Here is a 26,528-nt window from a genome sequence, read left to right on the forward strand (position 1 = left end):
ATGAAAACATTATTAAATTACTTGAAGAAGTGACTTATTACTTGATCAACTGATAACTAAAAAGATATTGCATTTTTATGACAGAATAAATGTGTTTTTTAATTAACTAAAACTTTAATAGTTGACTCATTCATTTATAATTATAAATCAATTTTAGAACGGGTGGTAATAATATTTTCCATTAAAATATTTCAAAGCAGTAATTACTTGCACTTAAATATGACAGACTGTACCTGGATGTTTGAAATTTCTTGTTTAACCAAGCTGCTGAATGAAGAATCGAAAATAAGATAAGGATATGGAGATTTTTGAATTTTAGGAGGCAAAATTCCAGACATTTTCAAAATTTTATAAATTCCTCCCAGACAGTCCATGGCGCATTAAACATGAGGTCATATATGGGGAAATGAGGATGGTGGGCAGCCCTACCCAAGCAGGTCCAACATTTTGTCTCTCAGGATAATAAAGACACCATGCATCTGAGCATGCTTATTGACTCCTGCTGACTGTCTCTGAATAGAATTGTAATATTGAGTCTAGCTTTCCAGCAGAATAAGATGTGTCTCTATTTTCAAAATGGATTTTATGAAAGGAAGGGATGAGCATAGGGAGTCTGCATGAAGAAAACATGGAAAAAGCAATTGGTGTTAACTATAGCATAGCACTGTAAAAATGTTTTATTTATTTATGTTCTTTTAATTTGACAGCAATCATTGAGAAGTCAGCAGGAGACGCAGAAGCCCTAGCATTTGATGGCCACACATTTATCGAGTACCAAAATGGGGTGTCAAAAAGGTAAGTTATAGCCCAATAACATTTTGAGAGAAGCAGAAGTGAGGTATTTTAGAAGCATTAGAATGTCATAAGTTAAATAGTTCAAGGAGATTGCAAGATGCGCAGCAACTCCTCAATAGCTGAAATGTGTGCATATGTCACCCGGCCTATTTACAGTAAATACTTAAACACAATATCGTCTGTTTCCACACTTGTACTTTTAGAAGGGGTGGATAACACCCCTTGTTTTCACTTTACTGTTTCAGAAGGACACATCATCTTAGATTTACAGAGAATGAGGCATCATATCTCCTACTTAAATATGCAGTAATATGCTAATTTAAAATAATAATCAACAGTAGAATCAGTGATTATGTTACTACTAGTGTATTACTGCACAATGGCATACACATAATATGGGGTTATGACTTACTTACTTACTTAGGTGTGCATAACGTGTTTCGTTTTTCTGCTGTTTTGTGCACTCTGAGGGGTATGACTTGCATACTGTCAAGTTATGAGGACAAGGCATATTATAGCATATGTTCATTTACTGAAAGGTGGAAGCACTTTACCTGTGCACTCCCTAAGGGGAGGCTGATCATATTTACAGGGTTGAGGTTCACCATATACACACAGACAATCTGGGGTGTAGTTGGCTTCAAATGTGACACAAGAGGGTGTACTGATTTAATCATATCCATTCATGTTGTGGGGTGTAACTTGTTATTACATACACTCATGTGAGGGTATATGCACACTCAAGGGTGTGGTATGTCATATAAAGTCTGGCTATCATGTGTAGTCCCTTTATGAAGGCATGGGTTGTCATTTCCCATACTTGGATAATGAGAATATTGGTTATTATTTACTGTAGTATGTTTGGCATAGAGGATGTGTCAGAGTTATTGGCATAAATTATCATATGCCTCCAGTTAAGGAAATGGGTCTTCTTTTCTTTCACTCATGCAGTGTGAAGTGTGAGGCTTATTAAAACATCTTCAATTTACAGAAGTGTAGCTTATCATATCTACATATGTGTGTGCCTTCCTTTCACATGTGAATTCTGAAAGGTCTGGCTTATTATACACTCATTTGTTATTCATACACTTACGTTGTGGAAGCACAGTTTCTCATTTCGTACTCTTAAGTAGAAGTGTGTTGCTTGTTTTCACATGCAGTATGTAATTTCACGTCATAAACTGTCAACAACAGATTGCTGCCACAAACACTTTAGTATTTAGTTGCAGAACAATCACATGTTTTTCTGTTCGGAATCTCTTTCATGTAAAGTCCTTTATGTTTTTATAACACTTATTTTTTGTCAGGTTTCTGTTTCCCCATGCTTGTGCCTTAATGTCTCTTTGTAGCCTTTGTGTGATGGACTTGTTCATCCTTATCAGACCAAGCTCTGCTTCTAGCTGTTGCGTATGTCTGTCTCCTGTCTCTGTCTCACCTGTGCCTTTGTTGTCTGTCTCCTTGATTTCAAGCCAACTGACCAATGAGATCCCAGAGTAAGTAAACTTTATAAGGCATTGTGGGTAACTTCACTTTCTACAAATGTACCCTCTTTTAGGGCTCAGATGCTGCGACTACCTGTGAATTAGGTTTTATTTCTGTGCATCAAGAATGTATGGCACCTCTGCACGATAACCACCTTTTTCCACCTTCTCAAACATATGCAGTTTTTGATGTTTGAAAAACATACAGGATTAAATCACTTAGAGATTTGTACATAGGTAACGACTTTGCATCCTACGAACAATTACACTCCAACTTTAACTTTCCATCAACACAATTCTTCCACTACCACCAAATTAGAAACTTGTCTAAAAAAAATCTGCCCAGTTTTCCTCACCTCTCACCTACTTCTATTCCGGAAGAAAGATTGATCAGTCTTGGGGACTCAGACAGCATTTCTGTAATATATAAAACATTTTACAGTCCCTTCCTTTCAAAGATCCCAAAGTACAGTGGGTAAAGGATCTCTTACTCAACATTTCAGAAAAGGAGAGAAAGGCAGCCATGCACAGAATTCACTCTAGCATTCAACAATTCAACTTAAAATCTTTTATCGAGCACAAAATGTTTCCCGGGCAAGATCCAACCTGCGAACATTGCAATCAAGTTCCAGCCTCACTGGGCCACATGTTTTGGGCCTGCACCAAATTAACATCATTCTGGACCAAAATCTTTAAATGCCTTTCAGACAGCCTTGGGGTCACAATCCCCCCATATCCACTAACAGCTGTGTTTGGTGGTCTGCCAGATGGGCTTAAAGTGGAGAAGGACAAACAAACTATGATTGCCTTTACTACACTATCGGCACGTAGACTTATCTTGCTCAACTGAAACAATTCTAGCCAAGCTCTTTAAGTCAGTGGGCAACTGATGTTATGTATTATTTGAGACTGGAAAAAATCAAATTCTCACTTAGAGGATCTGTTCATAACTTTTTTTAAAACCTGGCAGGATCTAATCAATGCTATTTTAGAATAAGCACTTAAATTGGGGAAGAGGATTCTCTTCGCTCTTTTCTACTCTTAAAATTTGACTCCGGCTGTTGGCCTTCCTCTGTTTCTCATGGGTGGGGTTTGAATTGAATTTAGCTTTGTCAAGTTTGACTGACTTGTATGGAATGTTACTTGCTTATAATAAATTCAATAAAATGTTACAAAAAACAATGTATTATGCAGCACATGCAGGGTTTGATTCAAGTGCCGAAGATAATATCAGTGTCGATAATCCTGGGCATCAGCGTATGTGAGATGCACAAGCAGAATCAATAGCCAGCATGTTTATTATTACATGAGACTGCTAAAACTCTTGTTTCTTTAATTACTTGTAATAATACAAACTCAGTGTGATAAGCAGCACAAGCCATTAGAAGCCTCTCAGGGGAGATTCTGCTTGTTTGTTAAATGGATTTTCTTTGGATCAACCTCAAGATGAATCCATTAGGAAAAGAAAAATGAAATCTTATAGTCATTGCTGAGAAGCTCATGCATGGCCTTTTCCACTTGTACCACTACCCCAAGAGAACAACCAAGCCCTGGGCAGCCATGCAATCAAAATACCGCTAGAGTAATAGCTGCACTTTATACAAATCTTTCAGGGTTACATGACCAGCACTCGTCTTATTTGACCCTCTCACCACACGTCCCAGATCAGCAGGAGAAAGTATATTTACATATCAACAGGCAAGACTGTTTAATTCCCCAAACAATGATGTAAATAAAAAGGACAAAGACAAAAATGTCACAAATTAGGGTGCGAGATGCTATCGCTAGAGATAACCAGTTTCTATGATGGGTGTTCATAGTTTGGTTTACTCTCCTTAAAGTACAAGAGAATGATGAAATGCCAGAAGCACAATGGAGTACGCATGCAGCCGATGCCAATAATATAAATGATCTGTCCTACCAGCCCAAAGCACCTACAAAAATGTTCATCTTCAGAGACGCATCTCACTTGTAACCCTGGGTAAATTAACCTTCTTCCAGCAGGTGGCTCACAAGTGGATTCTCTGCGCTAACACACTGTTGCTGCTCCTCGCGCTGTCTCTTCCTTTCCAAGTTAAAATCGTCTTCCTAGTTGCACTGTCTTCTCCTTAAACGTGCAGTTCCCCATTTTTGGGTGAACCCTCAGCAATCCATTTGTTGAGGTACACCTTAAGAGACAAAGGGACAATAGTACATGTGGCACCCTCTACACACTGAACCATGACTTCTTATCAGCCATCAGTTTGGGTCACAGCGCCCCCTATTGTCATGCATTTATGAACTCTAATCAGACACACATACAGGGTGGTCCAAATCTAATTATGCAATTATGAAAAGGTGAACACATCACACCCGCTGTTCGACTGACAACCGTCTCCCCTCCATTTTGAAATGTAGGGCAGGTGCTGCCATCTATCGGCAACAAAAAGAACTTTTTGTGAATTCCCTATGTAATAAACTTAAGTTATAGTGTAATGAAAATTGCATAATTAGATCTGGACCACCCTATAGATACTGTGATGCCTGAAACATCTAAAAAAAAGTCTAAAACATTGCTAGTTGTGCCCTAATGTAAACATTTATTAAGTGCCATACCAAACATTCAAATAAAGTATCACCCTGTAGCATGATCAGTTTCACTGGCAAACACCTACCACTTCCCAGCCAGAGCCATCATTACGCTACTTCTTAAAGGATAACAAAGCAACCTTCCCAGCTATCTCTCTTCTCGAATATCACAGTTTTGCTGAAGCTTCTTTCATTACCATCAGCTGTTTTCTTGGCATCACTCTCATGATTAGGTCACTGCAACACCAGTCCTACTAGAGGTTAACAATTTCAGTTTTGAAATAAAAGGGTGTTGCACCACATAGACTATGACCTTTGAAAATAGGATCATGGTTTTGTGACCACGATGGTGAGATCTGGTGTAGCTCTGACTAGCTAAGAGCAAAGGAAGGACAGAGGCCTGCACCAGTACTAGCTAAAGAAACCAGGAAAGAGTGTCAAACCACCATTCTGTGCCAGTTTGACAGCTTGATGGACCACAATTACCAATGCTTAAAGGACCAGTGGAAGAAAGAAAATTCCTAACTATCCCACTAATTATTACATTTCTTTTAGACAGTGCTGGACAACATAAACATGCTGGCTTATGTTTAGCAGGTTAAGTGACTTTCTTAGGATAACTTAGATCTACAGATGTAGTGTTCAACCCTGTTGTTTACAAAATAAACCAATTTGTTGTAGAATTGACTATGATTAATGCTTCAAACTCAAATCACAGAAACACCACAACCAGTGCAACTTTCCTCAATTTTAAATGTGCTAATCAAGCAGCCATTGTAATAGGTACAGTACAAGCACATTTCATTTACTTGAAACAGAAATGCATGCAGTAAAAATGTCCCGACTGTACTGCAAAGCTTAATGAGCTTTCCCTAATAGTAGCGCTAGTGCCATTGCTGATTTCATCAAGGGCAGCGAAAAACAAAACAATACGTGGCTGTCTAACACCAGCCTATCGAGCATCACTTACAGTGAGTGACCCTTTATCTCTCCGGTAATGGTTTATGAATTTGGATTAGCAAACAATGTTTAAAAGCTCTCAACATTGTGGTCTATTTATCACCTGTGATCCATATGAATGAGTCAAATGCTCATCAAGTTGACATTTAAATTATTTAGATATATTAATACATTTACATTAATGTAACACATTTTATATAGTGCCTTTCATAATAATCACCAAGTCAATACTACATAGGCACACTGCATTTGTTTCCATCTATCCAGCCATCCATCCATTATCCAACCCGTTATATCCTAACTACAGGGTCACTGGAGCCAATCCCAGCCAACACAGGGCACAAGGCAGGAAACAAACCCCGGGCAGGGCGCCAGCCCACTGCAGGGCACACACACACACACACCAAGCACACACTAGGGACAATTTAGAATCGCCAATTCGCCTAACCTGCATGTCTTTGGACTGTGGGAGGAAACCCATGTAGACACGGGGAGAACATGCAAACTCAATGCAGGGAGGACCCAGGAAAGAAACCCAGGTCTCCTTACAGCGAGGGGGCAGCGCTACCCACTGCGCCACCGTGCCATCCTGTTTCCATCTATCCACAGTAAATGACAATTTCTGCAGATTAAGTGACTTGCTCAGTACGTGAGGGCAGAATTGCAGTTTAGTCTGAAGCTTAACCATTAGGCCACATTGCCATTGCTGTACTGTGTATGAACGTGCTGTCTAATGCCTTAGTGGTAACATTTCCCTACGTACACACCACTGTTCCACATGTTACCTGACAGTTAAAATGTACTGTGGCACCATCCTGGTGCATGATTGCATGACTTTATGCTGGTCATCACCACTCTGCAGCTCATAGGCCACAAGCATCCAATGCACGCCTCCTTTGTATGTCTTTGCATGTGCAGCCTGAAATGCCCTGCAGATAAAAACAGTATGCTTTTGTTGCAGACAATGTTACTTTTTACCAAATAATGAGTTTAACTGCTTAATCTACACTTTCAAGCTGAGGTGACCACCTGAGCGCTGAATCTCTGTGTTCCAAAGTAATTATAAAATAAAAGTGCTTTTTTTGCCTCGTAACATGCTGCCCAGATATGTTTAATGCCGTTTCAGTCTGGGTTCATTTTTTTAACCCAGCACACCCCACTATGCAAGGACTTGCAGTGAACTTAAACCTCCTAAATAAAAATGTGCAAAGAACATGCAATTTTTCCATGTTGGTGACTGGGCGGTTTTATTTTTGCCTTGGAAATACTCCGTTACATTACTCCTTTATCCCTGAATGTCTCTTAAACTAATGATGGAGTGTCTTTGAGCATGTCTGAGAACATCTGTATGGGTCTGCTGCAGAAACAAGCCATTATCAAAAAAGAGAGTGGGCAAGTTGGTTAAAGCCCAATACATGATTTCTATCTATAAAACTGACACTTATCTGTTACTTTCCATCAGAATGCTGTACTTTTCTTTATTCTCAGCCTGTGTTATTATTTTCACTTGTTGACCTAAACAATTTGATAACAGATTTGATTCCAAGCATGACATGAGCCTCAGAAGGCTGACATTTGACTGGCATCTAGAGCTGTGAAACACAGCCTTTACACACTGTGACTTGTGTACCTCATTGGAGTCCGGTGCCACCAATAACCTGTCTTGGCTGTGCAGAATGTGTAACGGGGCACAAGTAGTGTACAGAAAGTCAGGTGCCCCATTAAAACCAATGAATGTGGATTGGATCGTGGAACACTCAGTGCCACCTAAGCTGACTCCACTGCCTGTAGTCTAAGAACGCAGCTGATAACAGGCTTTGTGAAGATGTGGACTGGGAAGAGAAAATGCCCTTCCCTGTCAGTAGGGCTTAGGGGACTACACTAGGGAATTTAGGGGTGTCCTGTTACCTTGTTTCAAGCTGGGTGCACTGACTCTCACTCTGCCACTTTTTGCATGCTTTCACCTTTTCTGTGCATCTTAAGTCCTGAGTTGGCCAACGGTCCCTCAGATCATAGGTGAGTCCTCCCTGCATGGTGTGTCTTCACTCTCTGTTTCAGCTCCAGTCCTTTTCTAATGTTTACTCTGCAAATGACAAGTATGGGGTAGCAACTTGCAGAAACTTGCAGGCTTAATTCCTTTCACGGGATTTTCCTAGTATTCTATTACTTATGGAGTTTAATTTTGACTCTTCATGAGTCCCCACTGGAAACAAATGGTGTCTTTAATTACTTAAACTAGACATCATCTTTCAGTTTCAGAAGGGTGACAGCTGGTTTGCTAGCCTATGACTTCCTGTCACCCAGTAATAGAAACACCCGGTTCAGAAAATGGGTGGATGGGTGTAACGTTTGGCTTTACCCAGCAGGTCATCCTGACTGATCACTAATTAGTGCTAAGATGCTCTGTGCTAAGAATGGGAGGCAAACTGACTCAAACATATATCATAAATTAGAGAAGATTCTTCAGGAGCACACTATTGGCCAGTATCTTACTCAAACTAATCTCTAAGACAAAAAAGGACAATTTGTCACAGTATATGCTTCCACCTTCCACCATCTTTAGTGTATGTGCAAAAGAAAAGAAAGAACAGGTGAATAAGCAAATAACTTTGAATGTGCTTTAAGGAGTTAAAGGCCAGGTTTATCTGAAGTACATTTCTGCAGGTACTTCAGACATTAAAATCAGCTGGCAGGGCCATGATATGTACTAAAGAGCCTGCCTGGTATTCTGTGAGTTGTAGCCGAGAGAGAACTGGAGCTGGACTTGGCACTGCTGTCTATTTGTCTGTGTGATTCTGACTCCATATGTGCCTTGGTGCCGTGTCTGTGCTGTTTGTGCCTTGTATCAGTGTGCTCAGTCTACCCGGAAAACAGACAGCCATTCATGTTCTCCAGTGAGGCCCTGACAAAAAAGAGATGCTTTGCAAAAACCGCACCACTGCTAGATAATATATTTTCTCTCATGTCTGGATGAGGCTCGCTGACTGCAATGCTGTAAAAATTACTATGCCAAAGAAAGCCTAATTGACTCTGAATTACTATTGTCATTACTGTGATTGCTGCTTATGTACCAGACATCTTTACCCAAGGCGACCTGAACATCAGAATGTATTACAGTTGTTTACATATTTTTATAATTAGATTAAAGTAAGTTAAATGTCTTGTTCAGGGTCACACAGCGTGATGGATGCAGGGATTGAATGTACAACCTTGCATGTTAATGTTCTAATTCCTAGCCTCCGGGCTCACTGAATACTGTAGGAGACAAATCTGCAGATTATCTTCTCCAGGGCTGATGTAGTTGATGTATTTTATATATTAAGATTCTTTCTGGACAAAAAATAACAGATCATGTTTTGGCAGTGAAAATAAAAACACCAGAATCTTTCAAGCAGGAAATGGTGCACTCTTATTCAAAGTAGTGGGATATGAAAATGAAGATGACAAGCAAATCAAACAGGGGTACTACATGAATCTGTTAAGGTAGAACAAAAATACTTAATCTACATAACATAAAAACAACATAAACCAAGTTAAAGAAAAACAGAAAGTAGCATAAGCAGGTCCTAGCATCTGGAATGAGAGAGTGACAGTGTAGACGTAAGCATGGCAGGTTTCTGCATAGTGTCGTTTAACATACGTGTATTGCACATCTGTGTGTGAATCACATTTTCCTGATGTGTTGTGCTAGCTAACCAAGGGCTTTAAACTTCATACAAGAACAGGTGGAGACAGTCTGCTCTGGGAAGAGAGGAAGGAGGCTGAGGGAGTGCACCACTTCTACAATTCTCATATGGGGCACGGAGTTCATGGCTGAATGACCAGAGAGGCTTAGGGACACGCCATGGACATGTCTAAAGAAGTATACACATAGATTAAGTCACAAATTGTCCGTCTGGCCCTCACCTACTAATTTAAAGTCACTTCCATTAAGCCCTGACACACACAGGCAGACAAGTTCAGATTGTATCTCATAGCCTACGGCCTTTAATAATGCAATTATAATCTGCCTTTTTTTTATCATGTCCACCCAATGCAGAATGACCTTTGGTGGCCATGCTAGAGTATTTGTGGCAAAGTGAAGTGGCCTGGTGATATCCCACTCATGCAAAGCATCTTTTTGTTTGTTGGGAGTCGGGTTTACATTCCATGGAAGACACTGTGTGGCTTCTGTCCCATGATTGTTTGGAATGTGAGTCTCGTACCTATTGCTTGTCGGACGCTTTCGCTAAGAAATAATCTCCACAAAGTGTTTAAAATTCCAGCTTGTCCATGACACCTCACCACTTCCTTGTAGCCAGAACTTGTAGAGTTTCACTGCAAAGTAACATTCCACTCTTACGTGGATGAAGTCTTTTCAGATGTGCAAGAGACTTAGAGGAATGTGGGCTATTAGGATTTGGAAGTGTCTTGCTGTATCTGAGTAAGCTTAGGGGTTTGTAGGCTCCCATGCTTGAAACTAACAATGCCTTTTATCTCCTGCCTTCTGCCCAGTGAAAAAGCCCTGCTTGTGAATGCGTTTGAGATCAGCATCAAGACGGAAGCCACTCAAGGGCTCATCCTATGGAGCGGCAAGGGAGTGGAACGATCAGACTACATTGCTTTGGCCATAGTGGATGGACATGTACAGATGACCTATGACCTTGGGTCTAAGCCAGTAGTTCTGAGGTCTACCATTCCAGTCAACACAAATAAATGGATACGGATCAAAGCCACCAGGTAAATGTGGTAAATGTATACTCAATAAATTGACTGCCTTACAGCTAGTGTGGTTCTGCCCTAAATATCACAAGGACAGCAATATGTGGCCTGGAGGGGTCTGGAAGAGACAGAACTTTAAGTAGTGGGTCGCTGTCCACTAGGGGGCAGACTTGGATAAAGCCTGCTGAGATTAGGCGGTACAGCTATAGAGTGGAACTGTGGTACTCCTTACAGGCATACCCTAAACATGGATTTGAAATGTAAAAGCACACTAGCGTGTCAATATAATGTGCAGGTTGGTTGCATGTTGGGCCACAGTGCAGGTGTCCCCCAATTGTGCTGTTACGCCTCCTATGACCAAAATAACTGTGGTTGAAAGGTAATGAAAACGTAAGATTCAAATCAAAGAAACTCACACATACTGTTCTGTACTGCTACATTTCTGTTGCATGATTACCGGGCGCAGGTATTGTTTGATGAGCAGACATGTGACCTTCTGCCATTATTCCCAACCAAATACAGCAGTGGTTGTCAAATTCTGTCCCGGGGAACTCATGTGGCTGCAGGTTTTTATTCCAGCCAGTTTCACGATCAGTGTGTCATTTTACCTCTTTTTGATCTCAGTTAGTTAGCTAGTCCTTTTTTCTCTTATACATTTAGAAAAGAACAGCATTGTGATTTTTATATTTATAAGACATTTAGAAATACTAGTATTTGTACACTAAATGCTGAAAGGATGCAACTACTTCAGTTTCAGAGCCACTAATGTGTCATCAGTAATTAACAGAATATGTGGAAAAATGGCATGAAAATAATCGTGATCATGAAAATGTTCAAAATCAAGTAATAAAAAAACGCTAGCTTATCCCCATGTAGCACACATAAATTCTTTATACATTCTAATCAAAAAATTCAACACTGACCCCCAAAACACAGAAACTGGGAAATAACAGCATGCTCAATTAAACTGGAAAACCAATTAAAACCAGAAGTTGGTTGGAATGAAAACCTGTAGCCTCATTCGGTCCGCAGGACTGAGTTTTTAAACCACTGACATATAGAGTAGATCATTCAGGAGTGTCACGCTCAGATCCTGGAGTGCTGTGGCGGCTGCAGGTTTTCACTTTAGTCACTTTTCTAATTATTAACCAATTCCTGTTCCTAATAGAACAGACTTCTTTTGCTTTAAGTTGAATTACTGTGCCTTTAAAGATGCAGAACTTGCTTTCAGATTGCCAGTTAATTCAGGGGTCTCAAGACAGTCCTGAAGGCCACCATTTTTGTTCCCTCCAATTCAATAATCACTTTCTAAATCTTAATGTCAATGAAACATGTTACTTGTTTTTATAGTTCTCGTTTTGTCACTTCAAAATTTTCCAAAACTGCTGAGTAGCCCCATTTTTTTCTGTTCAAATCTTCTGTTGAAACAGGTATTGTGTGGTGGTCACATAGGTCCATATGGGATCAATTTATCTGGTCATCTGTTGGCTCACTTTGAATGTCATCATTGTTTGGCTTCTGATTAAAAAAAAAAAAGAAACAAAGCTTCTACATCCTAGAATGCAAGTCAGTTAAAATCAATGCAACAGAGTGTGGTCCATTAACAGCAGGCATTGGTTACTGCGGCCCTCCAGGATCTGAGTTGCACACCCCCGGTATATATTATGTAATGTCTCGGTTGTCCTTGATTTTTGTAGCATTATTCAGTATCACTCATGGTAATAGCACTGCTTTGCTTCCTAACTCCTTGGGAATTTTTACACAGTTCTCTAGGGTTAAGAGAGTCCGAAGTTAGCCAAGGTGGCCAGTGAGCCACCTAAACCTAGCACTCCAGTTGACTCCCAAATGCAGCCCGCACTCCCTCCCTGAAAGCCCCTTTGCCAGTGTGTGTGTGTCTGTGATGAAGTCATACTAACGTACTTTGGAGCAGCTGATGTAAAGACAGCAGGTTCGTTTACTTTGCCAGGACAGATGCTGATATAATCGAGTATACAGGACTGACCATGTGGACCCAGGTGGAGTGACTGCCTCACAATGTCTGTTTATTTCTTAGTACTAATATTTATCTCAGGAGAATACGTTTGCTTGATCTCTGCTGGTGGCCTCCTAGGTTCAAGACCCTACATTATACTAGGGTTTGGAGGAATTTTTCATGTCAGTAACTCAACAATATAATACATGGTTGCTTGTCTTGTTATCACTTGGTGCAATGCATGAACTGGCCGTGGTTGGAACAGTAGCCTTCCAGTAATCACACTTACTTACACTGAATGAACTTACAGTCACTAATCAGCTTAACTTGCTCATCTTTGGGATGTGGGAAGTAAAGTGGATTACTTGGTAAAAGGCTTTGTACAAAATGCAGACTGCACTAATTTAGAAACCTAAGCAAGAATCAAATCCAATTCCCTAATGGCTAAGGGACATCAGTATTAATGACTGCCGCATGGTACTATCCCCTGCTACTTCATTCATTCATTTTCAGGGCTTTGCGAGGCTGCAACCCATAATGGCAGCACTGGGTACAAGGTAGCATCCAGCTCATCATGCAGTGCCATTTCATGATAGAGCATACCTACTCACACACCCCTGTTTACTTCATCCATCCATATATTTATTTGCTTATAATATTTCCTTATTATATTTACTGTATCTGCGTATTCAGTTTAGGGCCAAAAGGGGGTCATTCCCTATCACAGCAGCACTAGGCACAAGGTAGGAGCCAAAAGTGGACAGCGGACTCCAGATAATCCTAAACACATAAGTGCATTTAGGGTTTGTGCTTGAGGAGGATTCATAATGCCAGGTCATGAAAACCCTTGAACGGTACACGAGCTGCAGGCTTTCAAGTGAATGGTACCCCATGTCTGTTACGAAACAAAGAATGGAGAGATTCCTGATGAATGCCGTTTCATTTCACAAGATTTTGTTCCTTGCAGGCTAAGCCACTGTTTATTCGGCAACCTATAAATAAGTGTTATTTCCATCTTTATCACTTCCTGATCGTCATGGTTGTGATTTATTGCCCACAGACAGATTGCAACGCAAGTTACGAGAACAGCTTATGTTAGGTCATTCTTATTTATATTGCCTGTGCTTAATCTGTTTATCTAGCTATTTTAGTTTTCTTTCAGAAAACCTGCTTCTGCTTAGACGGATGTCTGTGTGTGTTCAATCGCACATCAGAGCCAGGAACCCCCTTAAAAAGGGCTGCTGTTGCCACGGCAACTGTAAAATGTGGCAATGTGATATCACTGAGTCTCCTTGAAACTTTACTTTGGAAAGACGTAAATAGCAACAGAAAATGGGGTACTGGAAAGCACCAGAACAGGTGAGCTGTCACTGGGATGCCCAAAGTCCCAAAGGCATTACTGAAGGGATAGTGAAAAATATTAAAATGCCTAGCCAAATAGCTTGTCCATTTATTTTCTGAACCTGCTATTTTCAATAGGGAGTTATCCCAGCCTTCCATAGAAGCACTGGGGACAAGGATGGGAAGTCAATCCATCACATGGATATGTTTGCATACACAATCAGGCAGTTGTTAATCAACTTAATGTGCAAGTCTTTGTGACGGTGGAAGGAATGAGAGTACACTGAGATTACCCGCAGTCAACACATGCAGACTTTACATGGACATAAGGGAAGAGCTGTGAGACAGACTCGCTGAAAACCATGCTGCCATGTCACCTACCAGTACATCATTGCTTGGTATTCAGTAATGCCTTTTTTACATGGTACCCTCCACAGTGTTGTTTACACTTTAACTGATAAACCATGGGACACTGGGTATAATTTGCCGCCTTCAGGGGAACTCCTGGTACTTTGTTGCGGCTATTGTACGTTATTATCTTCAAACATTCTTCTCTGGTGTGCTGTTCAGCATACTGGTCTGACAGTAGGACCTCCAGATGGGCCTCCACCTGCACTGGCCTCTAACAGGCTCCCAACAGCTAATTTGTACTTCTTTCTTCAACTGTTCATGTTGCTAGCCAAGCCTTAATTGCCACCATGTTCCCAGCACAGCCACTTTGGGTCTTTTGACACATCTTCTGATCTGTCCCCTGAAATCTGCTTTCCTCAACAATGCACCTTATTATTGAGTGTTTGTATTTGAACCTGCAGGTCTCACTATGGCACTGCAAGGCCACCACAGCTGTGCCACTTGCCAGATTAACTTGTGCTGCGTACGGGGTTAAAATTATAGACAGCCTAAAAACGGGATGACGATAGTTGCATCAGGTGTGTACAAGAAGGTCAAGTACAGATGTGCCTGTTGTTTCAGTGCCATTAAATCACAACAGCCACCAGGAAGGCTTATCGTGACTCTGGATACTTGAGGTTCCTCGGAAATTGTCTAAGACATTTTTCTCAGTAGTCCTGTTGGTGAGTTTTTGTAAAAGAAAAAAAAAAGTGTAAATACTTTCACGGAGACAGACTCTCATCTGAAGGAATATTCTGGAAGGCAGTAACATGGCAGATGCAGTTGCTGAACACAGTGTTTATTTTGGCAATAACCCATATGGAACGAATGTGGATTTTATTGGTGTCCATGGTGGGCTGCATGTATGCGTTGTCACGTGTGATGGACTCATCTTCAGATGTTTAATTCAGATTTAATTGTCGTCATTTGCCTGGGATTTAAAACCACTCTGGATAGTCTCCTGGTATCTCCTCCATGCTCTTGAGACCATCTTGCGATAGCACGTATGGATGTGCCATCCGGGAGGAGCAGGAGTAGGCAGGTACCACCTTATGCTACCACTAGTGACAAGGGCAATTGTCTGTGGCCACCACATGTGTGTGTTTATATATGAATATATAATTATATATATATATATAGTATACACACACTTACATACAATATATTGCACCGTGGTTCTCTATTTATATCTCCACATTATATTTTCATCTTGTATTAGTAAGGTGACATATAAAGCTGAATAGTAGTTTGTGTGTGTTTAGCTGAACCTAACCAAAGGGGTGCACCATAGGTTACCTTTCATTTCCATGTTCAGTTGGTGCCCACACCCCAGGCAGCACGGGGTCCCCCTGCTAGATATTATATAGAGAGTCGGGCTATTAAGTTAAACTGAATTGAATATTTAAATCCAAGTCAGTTCTGCATTTTTCTCCATTTGTGTTTGATGTAGACGGTATTTACTGTGGGTGTCATCGGCAGTTTGTTTGCATGCCGAGTATGGAGACTGTCTATTCATAATTGTACTGTGAACAACTGGGGCAGAGTAAAACGCATAAATACTGTATGTGCAGTATAATTCTGTATTCTTCATCAGCATTTTTCATTGAGACTGTTTTGCCCATTACAGCTGTAATGCTTTCCTTCTCCACAGAGCCATTTATTTAGCCCAATGTGGCGTGACCTTTGGCTTCAGTAAGTTTGTGGTTATTGTTATTTGGAGAACTATAAATAAAATTGATATGTCTCCCACAGGGAACTGAGGGACGGCTCACTGCAGGTGGGAAATGAAGCCCCTGTCACTGGATCGTCCCCTCTTGCTTCAACCCAGTTGGACACAGATGGAGCCCTTTGGCTGGGTACAGTATCACCTCTTTTATTCAAAGGTTCACCTTTACTGTCGTCTCCTCTCTTCTCTCCATACTAACTGATATAAACATGGGCTTCTATGTCAAATCAGTCTGATATTTGGTACTACGCTTCCTCAATTTATTAAGAGCCTGAAAAGTAAACGGCTCTTTTATAGTCATCATTTGAAAATTTACAGCGCAAAAAAGCTTCCGAACTATTTATGTGTGCTTGATTTTGTGTTTTTTTATCTCCAGATACAAGACAAAAAAGTGTTTAGATGAGCTAAGGGCCAGTAGAGAACAGCATGCATCACTCCTGTGTTTAAGAAATCCTTTATGCTCATATGAGGCAACTCGAAGGGCTTTATTGTTTGTGCATTGAACTACCAGTATCAGTCCGCACGTTTACAGTGGACACAGGCAGCTAGAAGCAAATTGACCTTCGAACCCGTACCTTCATGGCTGCTTTCCAGAAAGCGTTTAGTAAAAATTGGCTGTCCTTGGAGCAGCTGTCTAATTGTTATCCTTCAAAAGCAGTATAAATATTCCTCACGGCCGTTTTATTGTTACTGCTTGTTTAATGTCTATTAACTTAAGCACAACAGTATTTTCGAGAAGAGCTCTCAATTGACCAAGCTCAACAGAAGAGGCCAACGATCTAAAGACAGCAGCAGCTGCTCCAGCACTCGCACTCCTCTTCCAAGCAGATTGAAGAATTTCTCCCCTGGTCGTCTTTCCTACTAAAAAGCCTGATCCATTCGTTTTGGCTGGCCTTATGCCCATGTTGTGTTTGTTCATCTCAGGCTTTGCTGTGCTCTTGCGCTAAATGATAGTTCTCCCTTTATTTGTACGTACATTGACAAATGGTCGCTTTTTTTTAAAAAGTTCCATAGAAAATAAAATATATCATCCTGGGCAAAGGACTTCACTGGCAGTTGACTTAAAGACATAGATAGAGATTATAGATAATATAAATCATTCAATGAAAACCAGTGTGTAGTAAATGAAAGGAGTCCTGAACTGACCTGGCAACATTTAAAGCAAGACAGACCCCACGTTAATGGGATACCAGTCCACCCATGGGCACACTTGCGTGCTCTCCAGTATGCAGTTATCCTGGGCTAACTTTGAAATGCCAATTAACCTAATGCATGTAACGTTGTGAGAAACCACACGGACAAGGAGGGGATGTGCAGACACCATACAGACAGTGACAGTGCAGGTGTTTTGAGGTAGCATTGCCAGCCACTGAGCCACCATGATTTCCTGGAGCATCCCATTGCTGTATAGCAAAATCAGATTCATTTATAAAAAGAATTCCAACCATAAAGACATTTAATTTTTATGCAATCTGTAAAGGCACCCCTTGATTGTAAAATATGACTTAAACTAATGAAGGTGCTCCATTTCTATTGAACTGGCCAGTTTCCAAGACAATGACTTTTTAGTGCTTACCGTTCCAAACGTAAATGCAAGCAGTTCTCCGTATGTTAAGCTAAGTAAACACCCAGACATCTAAACATTGGTGTGCTGTGTGCTGGTTGGGATAAACATCCGTTTGATAAACATCAGTAAACAACTGGAGAACTGATGTCCAATAATGGTATATTGTGCTTCTAGACCCCCAAAAGTGACCTCACAATGAATCATGAACATTTTAAAAGTGACACGACCTGTGCAGGATGTCACATACTGTGGGTTTAATTGTGGATTTATACTACTGAGAAGACATGGAGACCAGCGTAGAATGTGTCTGTGCACCGGGTGAGCAAAAGCTGAAACAAAAAGACAAGTTGAGGATCCTGTAGGATGAATGAAAAAATACTAGAAATTACAATGCAACACAATACAAAAGTCATAATCTAGTAATTCAAGAAAAGTATAGTTTAGATAAAAGGGCTCAAAAATGCAGGTTTTTCCAATGTGTTTGTTTAATGCTGTAATCATGATTGAATTGGCCCTGGTGTCTATTCGACAAACGGGGGCTGTGGCATGACAAGAGACGTGACACGTTTTCTGCTTTGTTGTTGTTTTATTCAATATGCTATTTTTTTCTTTATTCATCTCTCCATCCATTCATTTTCTCACCCTCCTCATCTAGACTAACACCATGTATGAGGCACGAACAGCCCTTGGACATAGCAGGATGAACAAACACACACACACATACACACACTATGGTTACTTTAACTGTCAATTCACCTAACCTGTGTGTCTTTGAACTGTGAAAACCAGAGCACCTGAAAGACACACAAAAGGACTTGGGGACCTGGCAGTACCCAGGACTTGAGCCCTGATCTTCTTGTTGTGACGCAGCAGCACTACCACTGTGCCACCATGCTATCCTATTCATCCTTTTTTTGTATTTTGGGCCATAGTGACACCTAAAGGTCTGTTTTGACAGTCCTAACACCCTAATACTGTAGATAGATAGATAGATATGAAAGGCACTATATAATAGATAGACAGATAGATATGAAAGGCACGATATAATAGATAAATAGACAGATAGATATGAAAGGCACGATATAATAGATAGATAGATAGATATGAAAGGCACTATATAATAGATAGATAGATAGATATGAAAGACACTATATAATAGATAGATAGATATGAAAGGCACTATATAATAGATAGACAGATAGATATGAAAGGCACTATATAATAGATAGATAGATAAATAGATAGATGTGAAAGGCACTATATGATAGATAGATAGATATATAGAATTAGTGACCCAGTAGGTGTTAAGCTTAGTGTCTGGCCAGCGGCAGACATGTTGATGTGTCCTCAGCAGCCCTGCACCTTTAACATTTAACATTAATTATCTCGAGCGGTTTATGACACTTACTCACACACTGCAAATTAAGGCTATGAAAAGTGCTGTTGGGTCAGTGCTGGCTGGCAGCGGGTCTTCCCTGCGTTTTGCGCACTTTAGAATAGAAGGGTTTAAGTGAGCACAGAGGACTCCACCGAACATGAATGACGTTTGCTAAGGCTAGGAGGACAGCTTGAAAGGCATATGGTAAGGACAGCCACACCTGTTTCAGCACGATGTTTTCAGATTTCTCCCGTTATCTGCATTTTGAAAGTGTAATGTTGGGTTGTGGCAGGAAACCAGTGAACACAGATAAAAACCACATGGGCAGCAAACTCGACTCGGACAGCCGCCTCACCAAGCAATGCACAGGCCCTCCTCCTGCTAATCAGCAGGTAACAAACACACGGTGGCAGTTGTGGGCTTTATTCCCGTAAGGCCATTTCTAACCACAGCTCTGTCTTTTTCTGTCTTTCTTCCAAACCCCCTTCCCCACCCTCGCCCAACAGGTGGTCTTGAACGACTGTCCATCGCTCGCAAGCTACCCAAAGCCTACAGCACAGGATTTATTGGCTGCATTAAGGATGTAAAAGTGGACAACCAGGAACTGCACCTCGTTGGGGACGCCTTAAACAATCCCAAAATATTACACTGTTCAGCCAAATAATACCTGGCATCACCCACGTGTCTACTGCTGTAATTATTTTCTATTTTTGTATACTTTTATTGCTTTTTATATTGGAAATACATTTTGGGGTGATTTTCTTTTTTTTTTTTTTCTTTTTTTTTTTGTTCCCTTTTACATTTTTTTTTTTGCAGAATTTCACTCTACTTCATCCTGAGTGATCCTACCGTTTGGAGGAGTGCCATCCACCAGATCCCCAGTGTGCAGTTGTTCAGCTTTTATCGCCATACTTGAAGGGTTCACAGTGACACTGGTGCTGGCGTCTTATTACTGCCTTTTGAATTTTTTTTCTCTGCCTTGCCATCTCATTCACCTACAAGCCCCAGGTACCTGTAGAGACAGCGACTTGGTTCCAGTAAGGAATTGCTGAAAAGGACCCAACACAAATCAGAGTTGGTTTTTTTTTGTTTGATGTTTTTTTTTTTTAACTAAGCCGTATAACAAAAATGAACGAAAACCATGGATCTGTGACTTTTCATTCCTAGCTGCTCACATTCTTTTCTGTGAGATAAACCCCTCTACTGACGTAGGCCAAGACATCCACTTTCGGGAAGGACTTTCTTGAATACAAACTAAACGTCCCCCACCTCCCCAAGTCACGCAAACTCGGCTCAGGAGGAGGAGCGCATGAATCAGATGGGTGGATGTCTCATAATATCTAATGCAGGAAGAGAACAAATGCAAGCACTGTATGTGACGTTTTGCCCATTTACAGCTTTCCGCCAACTCCTGTTTTGCCAAACCCTGGGCACAGGCTGCTCTGGCCCCATTCCTGTTTATAAAAATCAAACTTGACAATGTGAATGATGATTGCAGGGTGAGGAACTGGATACAAACAAGACGAGCAGGCCTAGCTATCTCGCTACCTGTCGGTCTGCCTCAACCTCTCCTTCTGTGCTTCATCCCAGGAGAGATGGCATTTAAAACAGCAAGATGTGGCTACTCTGTCCCCGTGGACTCTCAAGCGTCACTGTCTCAGCCAAGAGAGGATGATGGGACACATTTGTTAAGGTGTGTGTGTGTGTGTGTGTGTGGGTGTGTGTACGTATGTATGTAGACGAGGGCAAACCAAGAGGCATTGGCCCTGACTGCTGTAATGAGTGAACGGGGGGCGCTACTTGGTTGGGTGGGGTGGGGGACGTTTGGGGTAACAGTCTGGAACGAGACTCCTCGAAGAGCAACGTTCTCTCCTTGGCCTACTGAGGGAGTTTGCTATAGTTGTGTATTAAAACAAGCTGTGAATACGTGTCACATTCCAGGCAGTTACCGATGAGCCATCCTGAGGGGTGGAGGACACATTTAAAAAAAAGAAAGAAACTCACGGTAATGAAACTGTGCAGACGAGGAGAGTCTTTCTCATTTTGCCAACTATATTGAAATGTATGTTTGATTTTTTTTCTAGGAGGTACGTAACTCTGCTACTGTGTGTTTAACCCTGCATGGCGCTTTGTTCTAAAAGGACTTGAACCGGGCAAACAAGTTGCTATTTGCAGAATATAGCAATACATTTTCTAACAAAAATCCGCAGCCTTTGGAAGCAGAGGGACTGCACGGTTGAGCTGTACTCTGTGTGCATGGTGAGCGGCAGGCATGCCACTGGTTCCTTTTGGTTTTCCATCGTGTTCTTCACTTGTTTCTGTTACTACACTGCCTTAATGTTTTTAGAATCGCGACCCCACACCATCACATATTTCTCTGCACTTAATTCCCATTGGAAACAACGTAAGTAACAAGTCAACTGGCATCCACCAGTTAGGAGTTTACGGCCCCCAGACAGCAGTGACCAGTATGTGTTGTCTATCAGCATTGAACCCACAGCCCACATTTAAAGAATGCCAGCTATGTGACGAGCACCCTGATTGTTAGGTGCCACCTTCTTTAGATTTGCCCCTTTTCAAAATTGACCGCTTTGTTTAAGTGCTCCCGCTGATTAGCTGTTCATATATTTAAAGGAACCTGGCCAGGATGGTTGTTTCCACAAAAATATTAACAAATGTTCTTAATATAAATATGCATAGAGAGACTGATTAATATGTTTGGTCAAACGTAATGGTCAACTATAATGTCCTAACTGGAGTGCAGTGTAAATGGGGCATTCAAATCCATTAATGTAGTCGGTGGCACATTTGAGGACAACCTAATTCTGAAATCAGGGGAAGGCCTATAAAGACTTGGGAACAGCAGACCACAGTGACCCCAGACACTCATGTCAGCTTCTAGGCAAGCCGCCCTTGTGCCCGAGACCCCCCAGTTGGCCGTAGTTTTCTTAATCCATTAGGACACCTCAACACCTTCTTGGTTATCTGGACACAGAGTGGGTGTCATGACTCCCACCGGCCCATATTGCTGTCCAGTCAATACACGTTGGTTCTTCTCTCTGTGTCTGTGTGTCCTTGTCCCATTTGTAAATCTCATGGCCCTCCTTCCCCTGGTAACCCTTTATAACAATATATGTGCCACTACTTGGCTGTTAATATAGAAACATTAGGGGCACAGGACTGTATTTAGAGATAAGCCTGTTCAGGACCGTCTGTGGCACTGCCAGATACCTCCACATACAGCAGCCAGCTTTAGTGATTGGGCTACTGTGGGCACAAACCCTGTGCTAATGGATGTCCCCCATTTTCATATTTTAACTGAGGCAGACATCTTAAACTCCACAAACAGACTCATCACTGACCCCACTTGCATGTGCTTGTAGAGATGATCTTTGAAGGACTTACCTTGGAATGAGACCCACTGCCCAGGTTCAAGGACATCCTTCTTTTCTATCTGAGAAGGTTTAATCTTCAAAACTCAGTCAGAGCCTCCAAGCAGACATACCCCCAGTGTGTCGTCTTTGGACTGTGTGCCTCTTCCAAATACTGACCTGTGAAATCTCACCATCTTCAGCTCAAGGGCTCCATAGCATAGGACGTGTTGTGTGACTACAATCAAAAAAAGAAAACCAGAAGATCATTTGGATTGTGCTTACTAAGACATAACATTAGCATTAGAGAAGATCCCCACACCTCACTGCTTTGGAGAACTCTTAGATGGATATGGAATGACAGCACCTCTGTTAAAGATCCCTTTTCTTACACTCCGGGTCTTATTCTTATGCTGCACTCAGACTTTTAAGACATCCGGACGGTTGATCCAAGTTTGTCTTCAAACTGACCAAACCAATTGGGAGATGATTTGAATCAGAATGGCCAGTCAGTCCCCCCCTACTTTTGTTTGTAAAGCAATAGAGGGCACTTGTGACCCCACGAGCACGACAAGATCACGCTGTCCTATCAGGGCCAGCGGACACTCTCACGTTAGCGCCACGTGGCATCAATGGCCAGGCTGGGGTGTTCTAATAACAAGTCATTTTTCTCTTTTGTACCCTCATTTTGGTTTTATTTATGTTTTCATCACATGGTTTGTAGGTTTGGCCTTTGTAAACTGCTGTATTGAGTACCCGAAGGACAGTGCACAGTATATGAGCAGCATGACGTAACCATTACTAACTTTATTACTCGTGTCTTTTGTCAAATCACCATGGATTAAAGTGTAAAAACCTACAGTTGTGTGTGGACTCTTGTTTCATTTTGGATTTTCACCCTCTGCTTTATTTTATTTACATCCTAAAGCACAATGCCCTTCGTGAGTCCTTCTCTGTTCTCTTCTGGTTCAAGTCCAGGCTGTGCTAAGTCTTTTCCAGTCACATCTCTGATGTTCATCTGCCATGTCCAGATTCAGATCAACTGTCAAAGTCCTTGGAGTCCAGGCTAATGTCTGCCACCTGCAGAGTAGCTGGGGCCCTCCTAAAGGCAGTACCCAGTGTGGCAGGCGGCTGGGGTTCTTGCCCGGCTGGGATGCCCCTGCACTCTATTCAGGGGGAGCAGTCCTGGGTGATGCAATAACTCCCCCTGGACGCTAGATGGCCGCCCCCCCTGAGTTGGAGCGGTTCCTCGGTTTCCCACAGGGCTCCATGGGAATTGGAGTTTGGTGCAGCCCTTCTGGGTCCTGCAGGCACTGCCAGGGGGTGCTGCAGGTAGAACTGCTGAGCCCGTATGGGCAGCATATTCACCACACCAGGAAGTGCAGCTGGAACTCGGCAATCAAGCACCTGGAGCACTTCCGGGTGGACTATACGAGGGGCCAGAATTGGGAGGAGTGGTGGAGGAAGAAGGAAAGAATTAGTGTGGCTTTGGTGTTGCTGTTTTAGGGACTGTGCTGTGGCTGGGGAACACGGGGAAGACGTACCCCCAGCTGAAGAAAAATACATTTGTGTTTTATTTTTACGTGTGCCTCCGTATATATATATACTGTATATAGCGCCTTTTCACACCAGGTATACAGTATAAGGTGGAAATGCCAGCTGAAAGTAAAATATGAAGGCGAGGGTACTATGGAAATTCACAATAGGACGGACTTTGCCACAGACAGACCCATCTTGTATACCTAAGCAGCATGGCGTACAATCTAAGAACAGTCTGCTGTTTAGCGTTCTTGGAGCTGACCTGTAACGGGCATGACATATGGAGCTGACCAGATGGTGGCTCCGCTGCCCTTCTCTTTAACCAAAATTTCAGTAGGTCTCCTCAGAGGGTTGGTGCTTGGGTACGTGCCAGGCTGGTGTTCTGACAGAAATGGCAGGTTTTTCTAATTTTGCCAGGAGGCCATAAAGCATTAAGCTTTCATAAAAACGTGACAAACTCTCCTCTTTTAAGTCGGTGGGAAACCGATGTGTTATATTATTTGAAGTTGGAAAAAATCAAATACTCAGAGGATCCGTAGAGACCTTTTTCAAAACGTGGCAGGATCTAATCAGTAATATTTTAAAATAAGTTCATAAAGCACAGAGAATTTATTAATTTAGGTATGTTTACAGGTCTTAAATCTTACACCGTTTGGCTTGCTCTCTCTCAGGGGTGGGGATCGATCTGTTCGTAGCTCAATTTTTATTTTTGTAAAAACTTGATTGCTTTGTATGGATTGTAATAAAATTAATAAATAAAAAAAAAACGTGACAAACTATAACATAACTAAAGGTGCTTTTTATGAAAGTGTTTATAGTAGGAAGCTAAAGACATGAAATTGTGAAAAGCACCAGCGAAAATCAGGCCACACATCCTCCTGGGAACATCCATATTTAACAATAAATACCAGGGACCTCCATGGTGCCAGGCATTGGGCAGTGGCTTTGAAATGCAGCCAAGCCTGTCGTCCACCATGTTTGCCCTCCTGTTTTTATGATGATTTACGGTTTTTTTTAGCCTTTATGAGTCTTTAAAGGGTTTTGAGGGCACTGACTCCAGATCTTCTATTAGGTTTGATTTTTCACTTAAAGTGGTTGAAATATTTTTGCATTTTCCAGCAGCAGCATATTATTGTTTTGTTGGTAGCGACATCCCATTGCTTGTGTCAGGTGACGTCATCAGCTGGCATTGCCCATGACAGCCTGCCCGAGACTGTGGACACTTTCAGTCTCTCTTTATCATCATGTTGCGTTCAGGTTTAGTGATTTGGCTTTGGTTCCTACATTTCTCAGTTACACTTTTGTGGCTTGTTTGTTGACTGCACGTCACCTTTAGGTGTGCTGACTGAACTGGGGACAACCATATAAAGCTGAATTAGAAACGGAAGAGAATAAAGCCAGAGGTCGAAACCAGGAGGACTACATTTTGTGGACAAGAAGAAAGAGAGGATTGTTGACTTTAGGAAGGCCCATGCTGTCCACATGTTGGTCAAGAACACCAGATGTCTTGGTGTGCACCTGGCAGCTGATCCTGCCTGGTCATTTAATACCCGCTCCATAGCCAAGAAGGCACAGCTGGGTCTGCACTTCCTAAAGAAGCCAAGCCAACCCCCTGATTCTCCTCACATTCTACAGGGGGCACCAGCGACTCTGTCCTGACCAGCAGCATCTTTGACTGGTTTTGGTCCAACAACAGAGGAGATCATTGGGACCTTCCTGCCCTCCGTTAAAGACGTCTTTATAAAGCATTGCATCCACACAGCCTACAGCATTTTGGAGAACTGCTGCCATGGCAGAAGGTACTGTGGCACCAAAGCCAGTTCTAACAGGTTCAGCAACAGTTTCTACCCCTTGGAGGTCCGCGCTCTGAACTCTGTGCTGCCCCCTGCCTTCAGATCTGCACCAGGTAGTTTCTTTATATGCAGTACATTTGTTCCACTTGTTTTTTATTATTAGTTGTTGTTCTTATTTCTTATTATTTATTCACTTACCACTTCTTTCTTTCTTTCTCTGTTTACAGTATACTATTGTTCTGCACTTGTCATGTGTTTATGTCACATGGCGGTCCTGGAGATCGTTGCTTTGTCCCACTGTATGCCACAATACGGTGTATGGATGGTATGACAGTCCAGACACCTGACTTGACTAATAATCTAAGTTGCCCCTCCACGGACCCCAGCTGGATACCACCCTTTAACATCACGGCATTCCAACAAGGTCCCTCCCACCATTGCCCTCTGCTTCCTGTGTCTGAGCCAACTCCGTGCCCATCTACGCACCACACCCTGAACTCCCACCTCGTTTAGTCTGACATCAGCCCAGCATCTCATCTAGGACTTCATCACTTCCGTTGAAACTCGCACTCCGTTACATGCTGAACATTGTTGTTTACAGCTTCACGTCTGTTATATTGGAGGGGTTTCCAAAAGAGATTGCCCCCATTTTTTTTCCTCAGAAACTTTTTTCTTTCTCTACTTCTCCACATAATCACCGCCAACCTTGGTGCACTTTTGTAATCTGTGTCTGCATGTTTCTTGATGCTCTCGAGGAATGAATCGGCCTCTTTCAGCTTTGCCTGCTCTTCATTCACTGCCTTGTTCACGTCTTCTCAATCTTTGTAGCTTTTTCTATGCATGTTGGCCTTGATTTTGTGGAAGGTCAGGGGAGTAGGATGGGGCATCCAAAAGACTGACCCCAGCGGCACCAGTGAAGAAGAGGAAGGTGTCTGGGTGGCTCGAT

The 26,528-nt window shown here is 41.9% G+C and overlaps 1 protein-coding gene across 11 annotated transcripts in view; it reads left to right on the forward strand.

The window, feature by feature from the left end:
• The window catches only part of agrn (agrin), a 501,409-nt gene extending 478,298 nt beyond the window's left edge, over positions 1-23,111 (forward strand). For 5 of the 11 annotated variants that reach the window (XM_039755574.1, XM_039755575.1, XM_039755577.1 and 2 more), the window contains 5 exons: positions 708-795; positions 10,299-10,523; positions 15,961-16,064; positions 19,386-19,572; positions 19,696-23,111. In XM_039755574.1, coding sequence (XP_039611508.1) covers positions 708-795; positions 10,299-10,523; positions 15,961-16,064; positions 19,386-19,543 — 575 coding nt within the window. In that variant the 3' untranslated portion in view covers positions 19,544-19,572; positions 19,696-23,111. Of the gene's footprint in view, positions 1-707; positions 796-2,264; positions 2,289-7,787; positions 7,821-10,298; positions 10,524-15,960; positions 16,065-19,385; positions 19,573-19,695 lie in introns of all 11 variants that reach the window. The other 6 variants (XM_039755568.1, XM_039755567.1, XM_039755569.1 and 3 more) reach the window with 3 other exon arrangements.
• The last annotated feature ends 3,417 nt before the right edge of the window (positions 23,112-26,528 follow it).

This window comes from Polypterus senegalus, chromosome 6 (genome assembly GCF_016835505.1).
Source record: "Polypterus senegalus isolate Bchr_013 chromosome 6, ASM1683550v1, whole genome shotgun sequence".
In the NCBI taxonomy this organism is placed as follows: domain Eukaryota; kingdom Metazoa; phylum Chordata; class Cladistia; order Polypteriformes; family Polypteridae; genus Polypterus; species Polypterus senegalus.